At 40.1% G+C, this 17,106-nt stretch overlaps 1 protein-coding gene across 27 annotated transcripts in view; it reads right to left on the bottom strand.

The window, feature by feature from the left end:
* Positions 1 to 17,106, bottom strand: part of Macf1 (microtubule actin crosslinking factor 1) — a 332,217-nt gene that overhangs the window by 103,361 nt on the left and 211,750 nt on the right. For 22 of the 27 annotated variants that reach the window (XM_040756696.1, XM_040756695.1, XM_040756698.1 and 19 more), the window contains 5 exons: positions 16,732 to 16,881; positions 7,200 to 7,415; positions 6,927 to 7,076; positions 3,419 to 3,652; positions 971 to 1,120 (listed from right to left, as the gene is read on the bottom strand). In XM_040756696.1, the coding sequence (XP_040612630.1) occupies positions 971 to 1,120; positions 3,419 to 3,652; positions 6,927 to 7,076; positions 7,200 to 7,415; positions 16,732 to 16,881 (900 nt within the window). The remainder of the gene's footprint in view (positions 1 to 970; positions 1,121 to 3,418; positions 3,653 to 6,926; positions 7,077 to 7,199; positions 7,416 to 16,731; positions 16,882 to 17,106) is intronic. The other 5 variants (XM_040756706.1, XM_040756708.1, XM_040756707.1 and 2 more) reach the window with 1 other exon arrangement.

Here is a 17,106-nt window from a genome sequence, read left to right as displayed (position 1 = left end):
TGGAGCCCATGTGAAGATGGAAGGAAAAAACTGACTCTATACAGTTGTCACCGACCTCTAAAGGCATGATGTAGGACACACACATCATGTGGGATGTGGGTGGGATGGGGGTGGGATGGAGACACAGGGAAAAATGCATTTTTAATAATGATAAATTGATAAATGAAAAATAACTTTTTTTTTTGGCTTTTCGAGACAGGGTTTCTCTGTGGCTTTGGAGGCTGTCCTGGAACTAGCTTGTAGACCAGGTTGGCCTCAAACTCACAGAGATCTGCCTGCCTCTGCCTCCTGAGTACTGGGATTAAAGACATACTCCACCAACGCTCGGCATAAAAAAGAACTTTAAAACTTAAAAATGCTGGAACTAGAAAGTGAAAGAAATAAAATGACAACGTGATTCTAGCAGAGTAAAACCTGCCAGATTTTTATGCTAGACTAGTCAGTCTCCACAGTTGTACTTTGCAAGATTTTAGTTCTTTGTGGTCAACTGTGACCTAAAAATATTAAATAAAACTTTCATAAGTTTCACAGTGTACATCATTCTGATTAAGTGATGGAAACTCACTCCTAGTAGGCATGGTGGTTATCCCTTAACCCTAGCACACAGGAGGCAAAGACAGAGAGAGAAGCAGAGGTAGGCAAATTTTTTATGTGTTCAAGGCTATCTTACACATCAAATTCTAGGCCAGCGAAGGCTCCTGTCTCAAAAAAAAAAAAAAAAAAAAAAAAAGAAGTGGAAGGAGTTAACTCAGCACTTATACTCTCACATAACTTAACGTTTATGCATGTAATAGTTAACAATTAGATGTCTTTTGGTGATAATTTGTGTACTTGTTTGTCTCTTTCACCAAACTGTAAACTTTCATGAGGGCAGGAATGCCTGTTTACCACTGATGTTGCACTAAGCGCTGCTATGGCACATTGACAATGTTTATTGAAGGAATGGCAAGGAGGATTCATTTGCACTGACCTTTAAGTCGCTTTGGTTCCTCTGCAGAGCAGAAAGTTCTTGTTGAGAGGCTCCACCCTGGTGCCTCACCAGTGCTCTTTCTGCCTGTCCAACCCAGCTGCAGAGGTCCTCCAGCTTCTGATGGCAGGTATTTTGTTGCTTCTGTAGAGTCTAATTAAAATGCAGAGAAGTCAAGAAATGATCAACTCTCAATTTACAAATACAAGATAACTTCCTGAAATGTAAAACAGGATAATTATATATCAAAGATGGAAAAGTTGGTGGAAAACTGGAAGAGAAAAAGGCACAGAAATCATATTCCGGAAGCTCCCCTCATCTGGGTTGTCTGTTATCTGGGTGTGCAGTTGGAATAATAGGTAGGGATAGTTGCATGGATGTGCTCCTAATGCACGTTTGAGTTTGGAGACTACTATCATCATCTGTGGAATGGACAACATTGAAAACCACACATGACAGTAGCAATGATCATACATGTGTCTCTCTGAGAAGTTCTTCTTTTGAAACAAAAGAACATGCTGGAAATTAAGTCAGAAATGTGGAAAAGTGTAATTAGAAAAAAAAAAAAGAAAAAGCTCAAGAGTCTGGATAACTGATAAGATAAATGAGATTCTTAATAATTGAACTGACTTTATAAATCAAATATCTCACAACTGCATAAGACCATTAAATAGAATGATTACACGGCAGTCTCAGGGACTGTGGATTGGCTATTTTGAGAAGAACACTGACCAAGAATAGCAACTGCCTTAGTCTTCTGGGGGGGGGGGTCTACACTAATATTACTGGAAAAGACAGGCCCAGGGAAGGGGGGTGGGGATATGTTTCCATGCCTGATCCTTTTCCCATCTCTCAGGTCAGTTCCATGACACTAAAGTACCCAACTGAGCAACAATTGAGCATGATGTGTTTCTCCTGATCATCCTTCTAAAAATTGTTTCCACCAGACTGCCTTCTGATGGCATAGTCACCTGCACTTACAAACAGGTGCCCATAATGGCCCTCACTCTCTCTCTCTCTCTCTCTCTCTTTTTTTTTTTTTTTTGGGAAAACAGTAGGGCACTGGAAGAGAACTCCTAAGAGCTCTTCAGCTGTGAAACAGGATCTTCATGGGTTAGGATGAGTGCAGACTGAATCTGAAAAAAGCAAAGCAAACAAGTTAATGCACACACATTCAGAGCAAATATAGAGAGCAGAGTGTTTCTGACAAGGTTAATGCACACCGTGGCATTAATTCCATGCTAAGAGTGTTCACATGCAATTCTAGTACCTGCTGCAGGTAAGCTTAAGGTGGCTCAGACCAATCTGCTTTATTAATTATCCGCAGGATACACTACACTATATAAATGACTAGGTAAAAAAAGCATTGCACATGTTCAGTTATGGAGAGTGACCTGAAATATTTCATCAGGATTCATTTCAATTTCAACATAGTTGAAATAATTAGGAGCAGGGGACAGGAGGCATTGGCTAACCTAATTTTCTTTAAGTGTGACTCAAAAGCTCAACTATACATTGCATAATTCAGGGGCTCTTGAGACAAGATTTTCTGGGGAACATGACAATTCTACTATCATCTTGCTTTTATACCAATTTATTCAAATGGCAGAAATGACAAAAGCATTACTCAGTCTAAGGTTGTGATGATACTAGAAACTTAAATATATTGAATTTGAATTTTGCAAGATAAGAGTTATAATGAGAAACAGTAGGACAGTCATCAGATTAAAAAAGAAAGAAAAAAGAAACCATCAACACTGCTTTTGTACATTCTGTTACAAGTATGTAACAAGGCTAGAAATGGAAGCTAATGCCTTTAATTACAGCATGTGGGCAGAGGCAGGGGAATCTCTGTGAGCTCAAGGCTAACCTGATCTATACCGTGTAAGCCTAGGCTACACAGCGAAACACTGTCTTAAAAACAAAACAACAAAAAAGGAGCTAAAACAATATTATTCTGATTAAATATTTTCATCAGCTGTTTGAAGACTGTCAAGGAATCTTATTATGAGTTATTTTAAATGCCTTTTAATAAAACTGATTTTTCAGAGCCATTCTTGTCCAGTGCTCAGAGTATCTACATGCTCTTCACAATTTCAGGCGAATGCTGAGAAAATAACAGGCAGAAAGGGGTAGCCACTTTTACATGAAAGTTGAGACAATGGGACATAGTAAAAGTAGAGTTTCACTAAAATGGAAAACACTTGTACATGCAATTTGCACACAAACATATATTCTTTCACACACATAAAAACAACATAAAACAAAACAAAAAAGAAAACCCAGCCAGAACAGTTATCGCTCAGATCAGACCACACTGGCCTGCAGGACATGAAATTTTGAAGTTGGTAAACCCGGGTTCCTGGAATCATGACAGTTGGAGGCAGGCCAGAAAACCCCCAGAAGACGTCCCCAAGGACAAATTGAGCTCAGTTGCTGGTTCAGTCTGACCTTAACCTGAACTTCTTGCTGGATTTGCTGAAGATGGCCCTGTAATGCATCCATCTGAGCTGCAGTCTGTTCCACAAGGTCCTGGAAGGACCTCTGTAATTCATTCAGAGACTGCAGCATCTGTTGTTTCTGCTGAAGAGACAATTCTTGTGCATGCTCGGAGATAAAGAGCTGAATATCCGAAGCAAGAACGTCCAACTGAGATTTCCTCTCAGCCATAGATTGTTTCATATTCTAAGGAAAGTAGGGAGAGAAAAACAAACAAAATCAACTTTTATTTCTCTATTTATGGAAAAGCTACTGGTTTTGAGAATTAAAAGTTAACTTCATATTTTTGTAATTGGTACTTATGGTTACAGGACCAAAACAGCACTATAAATCTCATTTTTTGGTCTTTAGAAATTTACAAAACAAGGCATTAATTACAAGTATGCTTCCATTACTGGGTCTAGCTTTACAGCTTTCAATTATCTATGCTAACAGAATTATATTATTGCTAATCTAAAATATATATGATTTGGGCTGGAAAGATGGCTCAGAGGTTAAGAGCACTGATTTGCTCTTCCAGAGGTCCTGAGTTCAATTCCCAGCAATCACACGGTGGCTCACCACCATCCATAATGGGATCTGATGTCCTCTTCTGGTGTGCAGGCATACATGGACACAGAATGCTGTATAATAAATAAACAAATCCTTAAAAATAAATAAAAAATATATATGACTTAATTTTCTTCTTATTTTGGAAGAGCAGGGCATTGAACCTATGACCTGTTATATGCTGGGCAGCCACTCTTCCACTGAGCCACATCCCAAGTTCCCTTTGTTTGCTTTACTTGAGATAGGGCCTTATTTGAGATAGGCTGTTCAGGTAGGCCTTTAACTCATTTTATAGCCCCAAAAGGCCTTGAATTTGTGATTCTCTAAGCTCAACTTCCCAAACAGGAGAAATCAGAGGCCCCTGACACCAGCCCTGGTTTAATTAAAAGAAAAAAAAAAGGTTTTAGAAAAATGCAACATTCATTCCTGATGTAAAGTTTTGGGCTGGAGAGACATCTTGGCAGTTAAGAGCACTGGCTGCTTTTCCAAGGGACCTAAGCTGAATTCCTAGCACCCGTATGTTAGTAACTCTAAGAGATGTAGTGGCCTCTCCTGGTCTCAGCTGCCACTCGCAAATGCACATGCTGCACAGACATATATGCAGGCAAAACATCCTATATCTAGGCTTAAGTATCTATTTTTATTTGTCCAGTGAGTAACTATTGGGCCAGTCTTGCTTGGGAAAGCAGGAAGCTTATTTTGATTCAATAAGACAGCTCATTATTTTTAGGTGGCTGGAGAGATAAACCAGTGGTTCAAAACACCTACTATTGTTTCAGAGAGCACTGAACAGCTCAGAACAATCTGTAACTCTCTTTCTGGTGTGCCACTTACAGACACACAGGTCCCCACACATATATATAACATTTTAAAAAAATCTTAGCATAAAAAGATTATTTACCTTTATCTTTATGTATATGGGTGTTTTGCTTGAATGTATGTCTGTGTACCGTGTACAAACAGTACTCCAGAGACCAGAAGAAAACATCAAATCCTCTGAAGTTGAAACCATATGGGTGCTAGAAATTGAGGCTGAGCTTCTGGAAGAGCAGCCAGTGCTCTAAACTGCCAAGCTCTCAAGCTCCAAACTAAAATCTTAAAATTGATGATGTGTCTGTGTTTGCCCATGTGTGTTTGTACTATGTGTGTGTCAGTCCAGAAGCCCTCATGCCACTGTTTGAGTATGCATGTGAGATGACAACTTTCTGGAATTGGTTCTCTCCTTCCACCATCAATTCTTGGTATTGAACTTATGTCACCAGACTTGCAAGGCAAACTCTTTACCTGCAGAACCTATTTCCCTATCCCTGTTTGTATGTTTGTATATTTAAACTATGAATGGTTCTTGCCAGACTCTTCAGCCAGTAATTATATAATTCTCATCTCTCAATCTCTCTCTCTCTCCTCTCCTTACTGTATAGTAATGGCTACGTGGACCTTGTTATTAGACCAGCCTAAACTTGAACTCACATAGATCTGCTTGTCTTTGTCTCCTCAGTGCCACCATGCCTGGCATATAATATCTTAATGAATAGATACAGTCTGATCCTTTTTCTCAGTGATATCTTTGAATAGAACAAGAAAAAGATAGGAAGGTCAATTCCTAAGGTAGCTGAACGAGGTCTAGGTACACAGTTGACTGCAGACAAACCTTTATGCTTACTTGTTCTGAGATGAGGAAAAGGGAGAGGACAGAAGAGGAGGAACAGCTCTGGTTCCTAAAGAGTTTACAGGGTGACATCCTTCTGTAACACAAAATTCATGAACTAGTATTAAGAGCTGATGTACAGCCAGGAAGTGGTGGCACATGCCTTTAATCCCAGCGCTTGGAAGGCAGAGGCAGGTAGATCTCTGTGAGTTTGAGGCTGGCATGGCCTAAAGGAGAGTTCCAGGACAGGTTCCAAAGCTACACAGAGAAACCCTGTCTTGAAAAACCAAACACAAACAAACAAACAAACACACACACACACACACACACACACACACCCCTCAAAAAAAAAAGATAAGAGTTGATCTAGGATATAGCACAAAAAGAATAATGGACTAAATAAAACAATAAAAAGAAAGAACTACTAATGAAGGAAACATATGTGGCATATGTGTCTATGCCACAGTTTTAACTTTCTCTCACCGGTTAATAAGAAGAATCAATTAGTTTGGAGCTTAGTAAGAAGAAAAGCATCTATAGATCAAGTTGTCTAGAATTGTGAGGCTGGCATGGCCTAAAGGAGAGTTCCAGGACAGGTTCCAAAGCTACACAGAGAAACCCTGTCTTGAAAAACCAAACACAAACAAACAAACACACACACACACACACACACACACACACACACACACACACACACCCCTCAAAAAAAAAGATAAGAGTTGATCTAGGATATAGCACAAAAAGAATAATGGACTAAATAAAACAATAAAAAGAAAGAACTACTAATGAAGGAAACATATGTGGCATATGTGTCTATGCCACAGTTTTAACTTTCTCTCACCGGTTAATAAGAAGAATCAATTAGTTTGGAGCTTAGTAAGAAGAAAAGCATCTATAGATCAAGTTGTCTAGAATTGTGACCTCCTGGCGAAATCTGACACCCAAAGCCTAGTGCACTATCTGGCTGACAGAAGAAACTTGCCTACGCAAACTCTAGGTCAGTGGTGAAAAGCTCTCCACAAATTGTGCAAGACTGGATACCAGGCAAAAGGGAAAGAAGAGACAGACCCTAGATGCTCAGTAGAAGGAGGAGATAAAGTTGGTAGTATAAAGTCATTCTTTGGACTCTCAGGGAGTGAGAGGAGAAAGAGTCACAGGGAAATTCAGACTTTCTAAGAAAGAAAAGGATAAAGACCGATTTGCCCATAAGGAAGATAAGTGTTATAAGTCAAAGGACAAGGTTGGAATGGGTGCCGAGTTTACCTCATATTGTTGTAGAGAGTGACTCAGGTTGTCAACATCAGTTTCACTGTCACATCCCTTGATATTCAGGGTAAGACTGGTTCTGTCAACCCAGGCTCTCAGATCTTGAAGTTTGCCTTCTAGTTCCTTGTGCTGAGTTAACACTGTGGTCTAGGAAATAAACAACAAGTCAGACTATAACCCTCCAGATCCACCAAGGCTTTGTAAATTCCCAGAGACCCCAACAAACTAAACAAAAAAACAAAGTACAAAGCCCCCAAACCAAGACACTACCTGTTTCACTTCCACAGCACTCTGGAGGTGGAGGTGTCTGGAGCTCCAAGAGACACTAACAGAATCTAGAGACTTCTGGAGGTTCTTGGCGTCTTTCTCTAAAGCCTTCAACAGCTGAGCAGGAACTTCTTCCGGCTGGCTGGTAACAATCTGATCCACACACTCCAATTCCTGACTCACCACGGTGGACAGATCTTTTAGTTCCCGGTCTAATACCTGAGGGGACAGAACAAAGTTACCTCCACAAACAAGAACAAGCTGAGGCTGGGGATTAAGGGCAGAGCATGACACCTTGCTTTAGGCCTAGGTTCAATTCCTAGTACAGAGTAGTGATTTTGCCTTCTGGGAAATCAGCTGTAAACACATCTATTAGCTCACCTCATATCTACGCAGGACATAGGGCCTAGAAAAGTAGGTTCCCTAGTCTAATCATTAATTAATTCATATTCCTCAGCATTGAACAACAAGGACTGTTTCCTCTGAGGCCATGCAACTGCAGTGGGTTAGTCAGGACTTGAACTCTTCTCTAAGACTGTCAATTCTCCTTTCCCAGGTGCTGGTGGCCATGTTGGAGGAGCAGCAATTAACTTCAGGGGATTGGCCCACCACACGCAAGGCACTGATGGATGAATCTTGGATAAGCAAGGTCCTAAAAGCTTCAGCCCCAGAATGTCTCTTGTTATTGTTATGTCTTTGCATGTTTGCCGCTGCCATTTTTCTCTGGTGTCTAGCATGGTGTTAGTGGGTGTGGTGGGATCCCTACTAATCTTAATGTAGTATAATTATCTCATGGAAATAATTCAACCTACTTGGCATTTTTCCTGTAGATTATTATGAAAATGATTTCCTCTTAAGTCATACTGTTTAACTGAAGCAATGATTTTATACAATAATACTGTGAGTTTAAATAGAATTTTGATAATTGAGGGATTTTAATAAATATAGTAAGAGATTGTGATAGAGATTAAGTTTAGTGGGAAAATTAATATAGGTAAAAGTAGGATAAAATATTGCCCCTGCCCCTAATAAAACAGGGACTGCAAAAAATAAAAAATAAGAACAAGGAAGTGTCACACAGCTAGAACACACAAATTTTCTCTTGAGGAGCCATATATACTGTGGTAATGATTAAGAAAAACAATTGGGTCCCAGAAGCCCAGCTCGTTCAATTCTTTTAATCTTAATGTTGAGAGATGTGTTCACAGGTTTCAACGTGCATCACAGCTGAAACAAAGTTTTAAATATGACTTAAGGACAGATTAAGATGTTTTTGTTAGTGACTTTGAGGTAAAAAGTCCATGGAAACAATCTAAAGTTTAGGTCAAGGAGTAAGAACAAAGCAGCCTAATTATTATTAGCTGATATGCCTTTGTTGCTAGGATTGGTTGATCAAAGATGATGGTTAATTCCTTGTATCCACGTATGCCCTCAGCCGCTGCTACTTCTTCTTTTTAAAGATTTATTATGTATACTGTGTTCTGCCTGTATGTATCCCTGCAGACCAGAAGAGGACACCAGATCTCATTACAGATGGTTGTGAGCCACCATGTGGGTGCTGGGAAATGAACTCAGGACCTCTGGAAGAACAGCTAGTGCTCTTAACCACTGAACCTTATCTCCAGCCTTGTCCTCAGCTTCTTGATATTAAACAAACAAACAAACAAACAAACAAAAACTGCTGATGAATAGGTATGCACCCTGAGGATTTAGAGACATGACTGTTTTTCATATATAAAAGCTCTACAGAAAATGCTAGAAGGAAAATCTAGATCCAAGGAAGATAACTACATTCACAAAGACACAGGCAATATATAATTCCACTTTACAAAACACCAAAAGAAAAAGGGAGGAGAAACTACACAAAATAACTTCACTAACAATAAATCAAGCACAAACAAGGATCATCAATCAATGGTCATTAATATCCCTCAATGTCAACAGCCTCAACATGCCTATAAAAAGACACAGACTAGCAGAATGGATACGAAGACAGAACCCTTCCTTCTGCTGCATACAAGAAACACATCTCAACATCAAAGACAGACGTTATCTCAGAGTAAAGGGTTGGGAAAAGATCTTCCAATCAAACGGTCCCAAGAAACAAGCGGGTGTAGCAATCCTAATATCTAACAAATTAGACTTCAAATTAAAATCAATCAAAAGAGATGAAGAAGGACACTTCATATTCATCAAAGGAAAAATACATCAAGACGAAGTCTCAAATTTAAACATCTACGCCCCAAATACAAAGGTACCTACATTCGTGAAAGAAACATTACTAAAGCTCAAAATGCACATAAAATCTCACACACTAATAGCAGGAGACTTCAACACTCCGCTCTCACTGCTAGACAGGACCTCCAGACAGAAACTTAACAAAGAAACAAAAGAACTAATAGAAGTTATGACCCAACTGGGTTTAACAGACATCTATAGAACATTCCACCCAAATACAAAGGGATATACCTTCTTCTTGGCACCACATGGAACCTTCTCTAAAATCGACCACATACTTGGCAATATATCAAACCTCAGCAGCTACAAAAAAATTGGAATAACTCCATGCATCTTATCTGACCACCATGCTTTAAAATTAGAATTCAACAACAACACAAATTGCAGAAAACCTACAAACTCATGGAAATTGAATAATGCTCAACTGCACCATCCCTGGGTCAAAGAAGAAATAGAAAAAGAAATTAAAGACTTCCTCGATTTCAATGAGAATGAAGACACAACATACCCAAACCTATGGGACACTTTGAAAGCAGTGCTACGGGGGAAGTTCATAGCACTAAGTGCCCACATGAAAAAAATGGAGAACAGTCACACTAGAGAATTAATAGCACAGCTGAATGTTCTAGAACAAAAAGAAGCAAACTCCCCCAGGAGGAGCAGATGCCAGGAAATAATCAAATTGAGGGCTGAAATCAATCAAGTAGAAACCAGGAAAACATTGAGAAGAATCAATGAAACAAAGAGTTGGTTCTTTGAGAAAATCAACAAAATAGATAAACCTCTGTCCAAACTAACCAAAAGACAGAGAGAGAGCATGCTAATTAACGAAATCAGGGATGAAAAAGGGGACATAACAACGGACTCTGAGGAAATCCAGAGAATCATCAGGGCATACTTTGAAAATCTGTACTCCACAAAATTTGAAAATTTAAAGGAAATGGGCAATTTCCTGGATAGATATCACTTGCCAAAACTAAATCAAGAACAGATAAACAATCTAAACAGACCTATAACCCCTAATGAAATAGAAGTTGTCATCAAAAGTCTCCCAAACAAAAAAAAAGCCCAGGCCCAGATGGCTTCAGTGCAGAATTCTACCAGAAATTCAAAGAAGAGCTAATTCCAATACTCCTCAAAGTATTCCATACAATAGAAGCAGGAGGCTCACTGCCAAACTCTTTCTACGAGGCTACAATTACCTTGATACCCAAGCCACACAAAGACACACTAAGAAAGAGAACTATAGACCAATTTCCCTCATGAACATCGACGCAAAAATACTCAATAAAATACTCGCAAACCGGATTCAAGAACACATCAGAAAAATCATCCACCATGATCAAGTAGGCTTCATCCCAGGAATGCAGGGATGGTTCAACATTAGAAAATCTATCAATGTAATCCATCATATTAACAAACTGCGAAAGAAAAACCACATGATCATCTCACTAGATGCTGAAAAAGCCTTTGACAAAATCCAGCACCTCTTCATGATAAAGGTCCTAGAGAGATCAGGGATAACAGGAACGTACCTGAATATAATGAAAGCAATATACAGTAAACCAACAGCTAACATCAAACTAAATGGAGAGAAACTCAAAGCAATTCCTCTAAAATCAGGAACAAGACAAGGCTGTCCACTCTCTCCATATCTCTTCAATATTGTACTTGAAGTTCTAGCTACAGCAATAAGACAACAAAAGGAGATAAAGGGGATACAAATAGGAAAAGAAGAAGTCAAGCTTTCACTATTTGCAGATGATATGATAGTTTACATAAGTGACAGAAAAACTCCACAAGGTTACTCCTAGAGCTGATAAACACCCTCAGCAATGTGGCAGGATACAAGGTAAACTCAAAAAAATCAGTGGCCCTATTATATACAGATGATGAAGTGACTGAGAAAGAAATCAGAGAAACATCACCCTTTACAATAGCCAAAAACAGCATCAAATATCTGGGGATAATGTTAACCAAGGAAGTGAAAGACCTGTATATCAAGAATTTTGTGTCCTTAAAGAAAGAAATCAAAGAAGATACCAGAAAATGGAAAGATCTCCCATGCTCTTGGATTGGTAGGATCAACATAATTAAAATGGCAATCTTGCCAAAAGCAGTCTACAGATTCAATGCAATCCCTATCAAAATTCCATCACAATTCTTCAAGGACCTGGAAAGAACATTAATCAACTTTATATGGAAAAACAAAAGGCCCAGGATAGCCAAAACAACCCTATACAATAAAGGAACTTCAGGAGGCATCACCATACCTGACTTCAAGCTCTATTATAGAGCTATAGTCCTGAAAACAGCTTGGTATTGGCACAAAAATAGGCAGGTAGACCAATGGAACCGAATCGAAAGCCCTAATTTTAACCCACACACCTATGAACACTTGATTTTTGGCAAAGAAGCTAAAACTGTACAATGGAAAAAAGAAAGCATCTTCAACAAATGGTGCTGGCATAACTGGGTACTGGTATACAGAAGACTGCAGATAGATCCATGTTTATCGCCTTGTACAAAACTTAAGTCCAAATGGATCAAAGATCTCAACATAAATCCAGCCACACTGAAACTTTTAGGAGAGAAAGTGGGAGATACTCTTCAACGAGTTGGTACAGGAGACCACTTCCTGAACATAACACCAGTGGCACAGACACTGAGATCGACAATTAACAAATGGGACCTTCTGAAACTAAAAAGCTTCTGTAAGGCAAAGGACACAGTCAAAAAGACAAAAAGGCAGGCCACAGAATGGGAAAAGATATTCACTAACCCTACATCTGACAGAGGGCTAATCTCCAAAATTTACAAAGAACTCAAGAAACAAGTCTCCAAAACACCAAAGGATCCAATTAAAAGGTGGGGTACAGAACTAAATAGAGAATTCTCAATAGAGGAGGCTAAAATGGCCAAGAGACACTTAAGAAAGTGCTCAACATCCTTAGCCATCAGGGAAATGCAAATCAAAACAACTCTGAGATACCATCTTACTCCTGTCAGAATGGCTAAAATCAAAAACACCGAAGACAATTTATGCTGGAGAGGATGTGGAGAGAGGGGCACTCCTCCACTGCTGGTGGGAGTGCAGACTCATACAGCCTCTTTGGAAATCAGTATGGAGATTCCTCAGGAAAATGGGAATTAATCTACCACTAGACCCAGTAATTCCACTCTTAGGCATATATCCAAATGAGGCAAATTCATACAACAAGGGCATCTGCTCCACTATGTTCATAGCAGCATTATTTGTAATAGGCAGAACCTGGAAGCAACCTAGATGCCCCTCAACTGAAGAGTGGATAGAAAAAATGTGGTACATTTACACAATGGAGTATTACTCAGCAGAAAAAAACAATGGAATCTTGAAATTTGCAGGTAAATGGATAGCACTGGAAGAAACCATCCTGAGTGAGGTAACCCAGTCGCAAAAAGACAAACATGGTATGTACTCACTAATATATGGATTTTAGACATGGATCAGGATAGTGCCAGTCTGCACTTCCACTGATAGAGAGTCTGGGAAACAGGAAAGAACCTAAAAGATATGCATATATGCATAGTACCCAAGAGAAGAGGATTGAGACAAGATCCTCTGAATGGATGGGGAACACGGCGAGGGGTGGGGGGGAGTGGGAGCTCGGAAGAAGAGAGGGGGTGAAGAGGAAGAGAGTTGGTCATGGGGGATCAGGAAGTTGAGTGGGCGGGGGTAGAAAAGGAGGAAGAGGGAATCATAGGATAGAAGACAGATCAGGCACCAGAGTGACCTCGAGTGATCTAAAGGGATAACACCAATTGGCAAGCTAAGCAATAGTGGAGAGACCACCTCTAATGCCCATTCCTGATAATGAACTTGATGTCTATAACCATCTGGGAGCCTTCATCCAGTGACTGATGGAAGCAGAGGCAAACACACAATTAATCACTGAACTGAACCCAAGGAACCCAGTGACAGAGAGAGAGGAGTAATGAGCAAATTGGCAAAGATTGGGCTGGCAAAACCAGCAGAGACAGCTGATCTGAACAGGGGAGAGCTCTTGGACCCCAGACCGACAGTGGGGAGGCCAGCATGGGACTGATCTGGACCCCCCAAATGTGAGTGTCAGCGAGAAGGCCTGGGCAACCTATGGGGCCCTGAGTTGTAGATCAGTGTCTATCCCTGGAATACAAACAGTCATCGTGTGCCTATAGCACAAAGAGGGATGCTCTCTCAGCTTGGACTCTTAGGGGAGTGCCTGGACCCTACCCAGAGTGAAGTGACAGACTCTAGATATCCCCTATGTGGAAGGATTTGGCAATAGGGTGGGAGGGTGGCGGGGGGAAGGGGAGTGCGGGAGGAGGGGAGGGAGAGGGAACTGGCATTGACATGTAAAACAAGCTATTTAAAATTAAAATAAAAAATGAAAAAAAAAAGAAGCATGACAAACTTCTACAGGCTCTATTAGCTTCGTTGTGGCTTCCAATTTCAATGAGTGACTCATTTTTCCTGTCAAGGCTGCCTTTCTATCCTTTCTATGTTCTTAAGAGTTTGATACTATCTATTATCAATTTCTCCCTCCTTATCTTCTCCAAAATCTACTGGAAACATTCCTAAGTCAAGATACACCATCTAGTTGGTGTTCTTCCTCTTTTCTTGCCCGCAACACAAACACTTCTGGAAAGAATGACATACCGTAATCATCTGTCATCTATTTTATATCTTATTACTGCATGGAAACCATTTTTACCAAGGTCATTTTTGAATTAGTCTTCAATGGACTCAACATCTCTGCCCTCTTTTCTTCCTAGAGGCCCTTCTGTTTTGTAAGGTCAGTGTTTTCAAGGTGTTCTTTGAAAATCTGGATCAGGACTGGGTATGTGGCTCAGCGGGTAGAAGAACGTGCTTGAGGAAGCATGAAGATCCGAGTTCAAATCCTACAGCCCCACAGAAAAAGCTGGTAATAGTTATGAATACATGCAACCCCAGGACTGGAGAGGGATGAGGAACGAGAAGATTGCTGGGGCTTGCTGGCTAGCATCCTAGTTCAGATTCAGTGAGAGACCCTGTCTAAAGGGTGTACGATAGAGCATGATTGAGCAGGGCAATAAAATAAATGTCTATGGCCCACTTGTGAATGTGCACAGGCGTGTGCAACCACACATGTGCATGTACAATACACAAAAGCAAAAAGAAAAAGTCAAAACAAACCACCAAAAACAACCAACTAATTAACGAAATACAGCTGGTTTCATTTCTGAAATCTTGAATCAAATTTTTGGTTTAACAAACAAACAAACAAACAAACAAACACAAAGCATGCATAGGCCAGATGACAACCTGGGTGCCATCTTCAGGAATTCATTCCATTTACCTCCTTTGAATCAAGAACTTTCACTGGTCTACAGTCCACCAATTAGGCTAAAGTAACTGCCTCATCAGCTACTACAGGAATCTTCCTATTTCTGCTTCTCCAATGCTGGGACCACAAGTGTGCCTCGATGCTCCTGGTTTTTGTTTTTGTTAAGGCAGGGTCTCACTATGTAGTCTTGACTGGTCTGAGACTCACTATGTAGGGCAGGCTGACCTCAACCTTGTGATCCTTCTGTCTCTTTCTCTCTGTGGAAGGATTATAGGCATATACTCTCATATCCAGGCACAAATGTAAGTAAAACACTGCTGGATTTCCCAGAAGGAAAGCACAAGCATGATGGGGCTCAAGAGTGGCTCAGCAAACAAACAAGAGCACCAGCTGCTCCTACACCAATGGGGCAGCTGACGACTACCTGTTAGCTCTAGCTCCAGGGGATCCTGCACCACGGTCTCCACATGTACAGTACCCACAACCACATGCACACACTCATACACAAGGGTATACATGCAAACACAACAGCAGCATTTATTTACCTCATACTGATGGAGTGTTCTTAGATCTCTGTGCCTAGAGAGTTCCAGTTGCACTTTTTCAGTGTTATTACTAATATTATTTTCTTTAAATGGTACTAAAATTACATTTATTTATTTTTGCGTTTGCATGTGTCACAGTGAAGACACAGTGTGAAGGTCAGAGAACAACTTGCAGGAATTCATTCTGTCCTTTCACTACACAGGTCCCAGGGACTGAACTCAGGTTGCCAGACTTGACAGCCAGTGTCTTTATCCAATGAGATGTTTTACTGACACAAATGGTGATTCTAATTGCCTAAAATGTTTACTGAAAGCTCTACATGCAGAGGTGGGTCTGATAAATACAGGCTTCACCAAGGTGATAGGATTTGACCATACAGTTGGGAAATCATTCTCAATATCATCATTGGGTCTTCTTTTCCTATGGGTGGGTCAAATCTTGGGAAGTAGAATGAAGATGACAGGTCAATCACTTTCATCTAATCTTATTACTTCAGAAAAAAAAAACCCTTACCTTCAACAGCATCTACCTACAGAGTCTAAGCCAATGCTTTCTTCAGAAGACACCCTTTATTCTTCTATAGGAAAAAAAGCATATACAGCTGCAATGCTTCTAAAAGAGTTGACCAACTTGTAGGCTTAACTGCTTCTTACACTTTAAACAAGTTAGACGCCTGGTTGCATATGCAAATTTATGTGTTTTCTGATGCTATTATAAAGGGGGGTTTTAAGGTTTATGCAGTGTAACTCACATTGCTATTTTAACTTCACCCACTGAAGTTTGTGGACTAGTAACATGTGAATGCATGCAGGCCAGAAGATGGTGTCAGATTCACTGGAGCTGAAGCTATAGGTGGTTGACATGGTTTCTGGGAACTGAACTCTGAATCTCTGCAAGAGCAACATGTGCCAGTAACTGTTGAGCCATCTCTCTAGCCCCAGCATTAAGCACTCTTTCTCCTTTCTTTCCTTTTCTTTTTTTTTTTTTTTTTTGAGACAGTCACTCTATGTAAAATTGGCTATCCTGAAGCTCACTATATATATTAGGCTAGTCTGAAACTTGAAGAGATACTCCTGCCTCTGACTTCCAGTGCTGGGATTAAAGACATGTATCACCATGCCCACCTTACTTATAGTTTCTTAACCAATCACACTGCTTTTGATCTTACCTCATTAAATCAACGATTATTCAAGCAAAGCAGCACATGTACATCCAAAGTATATTAAATCTGCCTCTTAGAAATCTTATCTGTTCTAGCCTAGAATATCCTGCCAATACCAAACAAGGAATCTGGGGCTTTTTCATTGACAGAAAGTGAAAAGCACCAGTAAGTCTTGAAATCTTCAAGGCAGCTGGGGGCCACCATCTTGAAGCCAATGGGCATGGAAGAATGTCTGAGAACGTACCTTGGCCTGACACAGCAGATCCTGCAGCTCTGCCATATTAAGCCCCAAAGGTTGAATCTGTTTGGTTCTCATTTCGATGTCCCGTAACAGAGACAGATAGGACACCAGCTTCTCATCATGCTCTAAACAAAGTCGTCGAGTAAACACATTCTGTGGAAATAAAATAAAACCAAGTTCTGTTGTTTTCCTTAAAGAAAGCTTTTGAAGTAGCAGTTGTTTTGTTATTCCAACAGAAAGAAGCAATTTTTACTACAAGTAAGACAGGATGAAATATGGTATTCTGTCTGAGCCATTTCTAAGCAATAGGCAAAGTGATTTTATTGACTTTCTCAGAGAGCAGAAGTCCATAATTACCAATAAATAAGCATCATTTAA

This window comes from Mesocricetus auratus, unplaced genomic scaffold (assembly GCF_017639785.1).
Source record: "Mesocricetus auratus isolate SY011 unplaced genomic scaffold, BCM_Maur_2.0 Super-Scaffold_100014, whole genome shotgun sequence".
In the NCBI taxonomy this organism is placed as follows: domain Eukaryota; kingdom Metazoa; phylum Chordata; class Mammalia; order Rodentia; family Cricetidae; genus Mesocricetus; species Mesocricetus auratus.
This window is presented reverse-complemented; position numbering and strand designations above follow the sequence as displayed.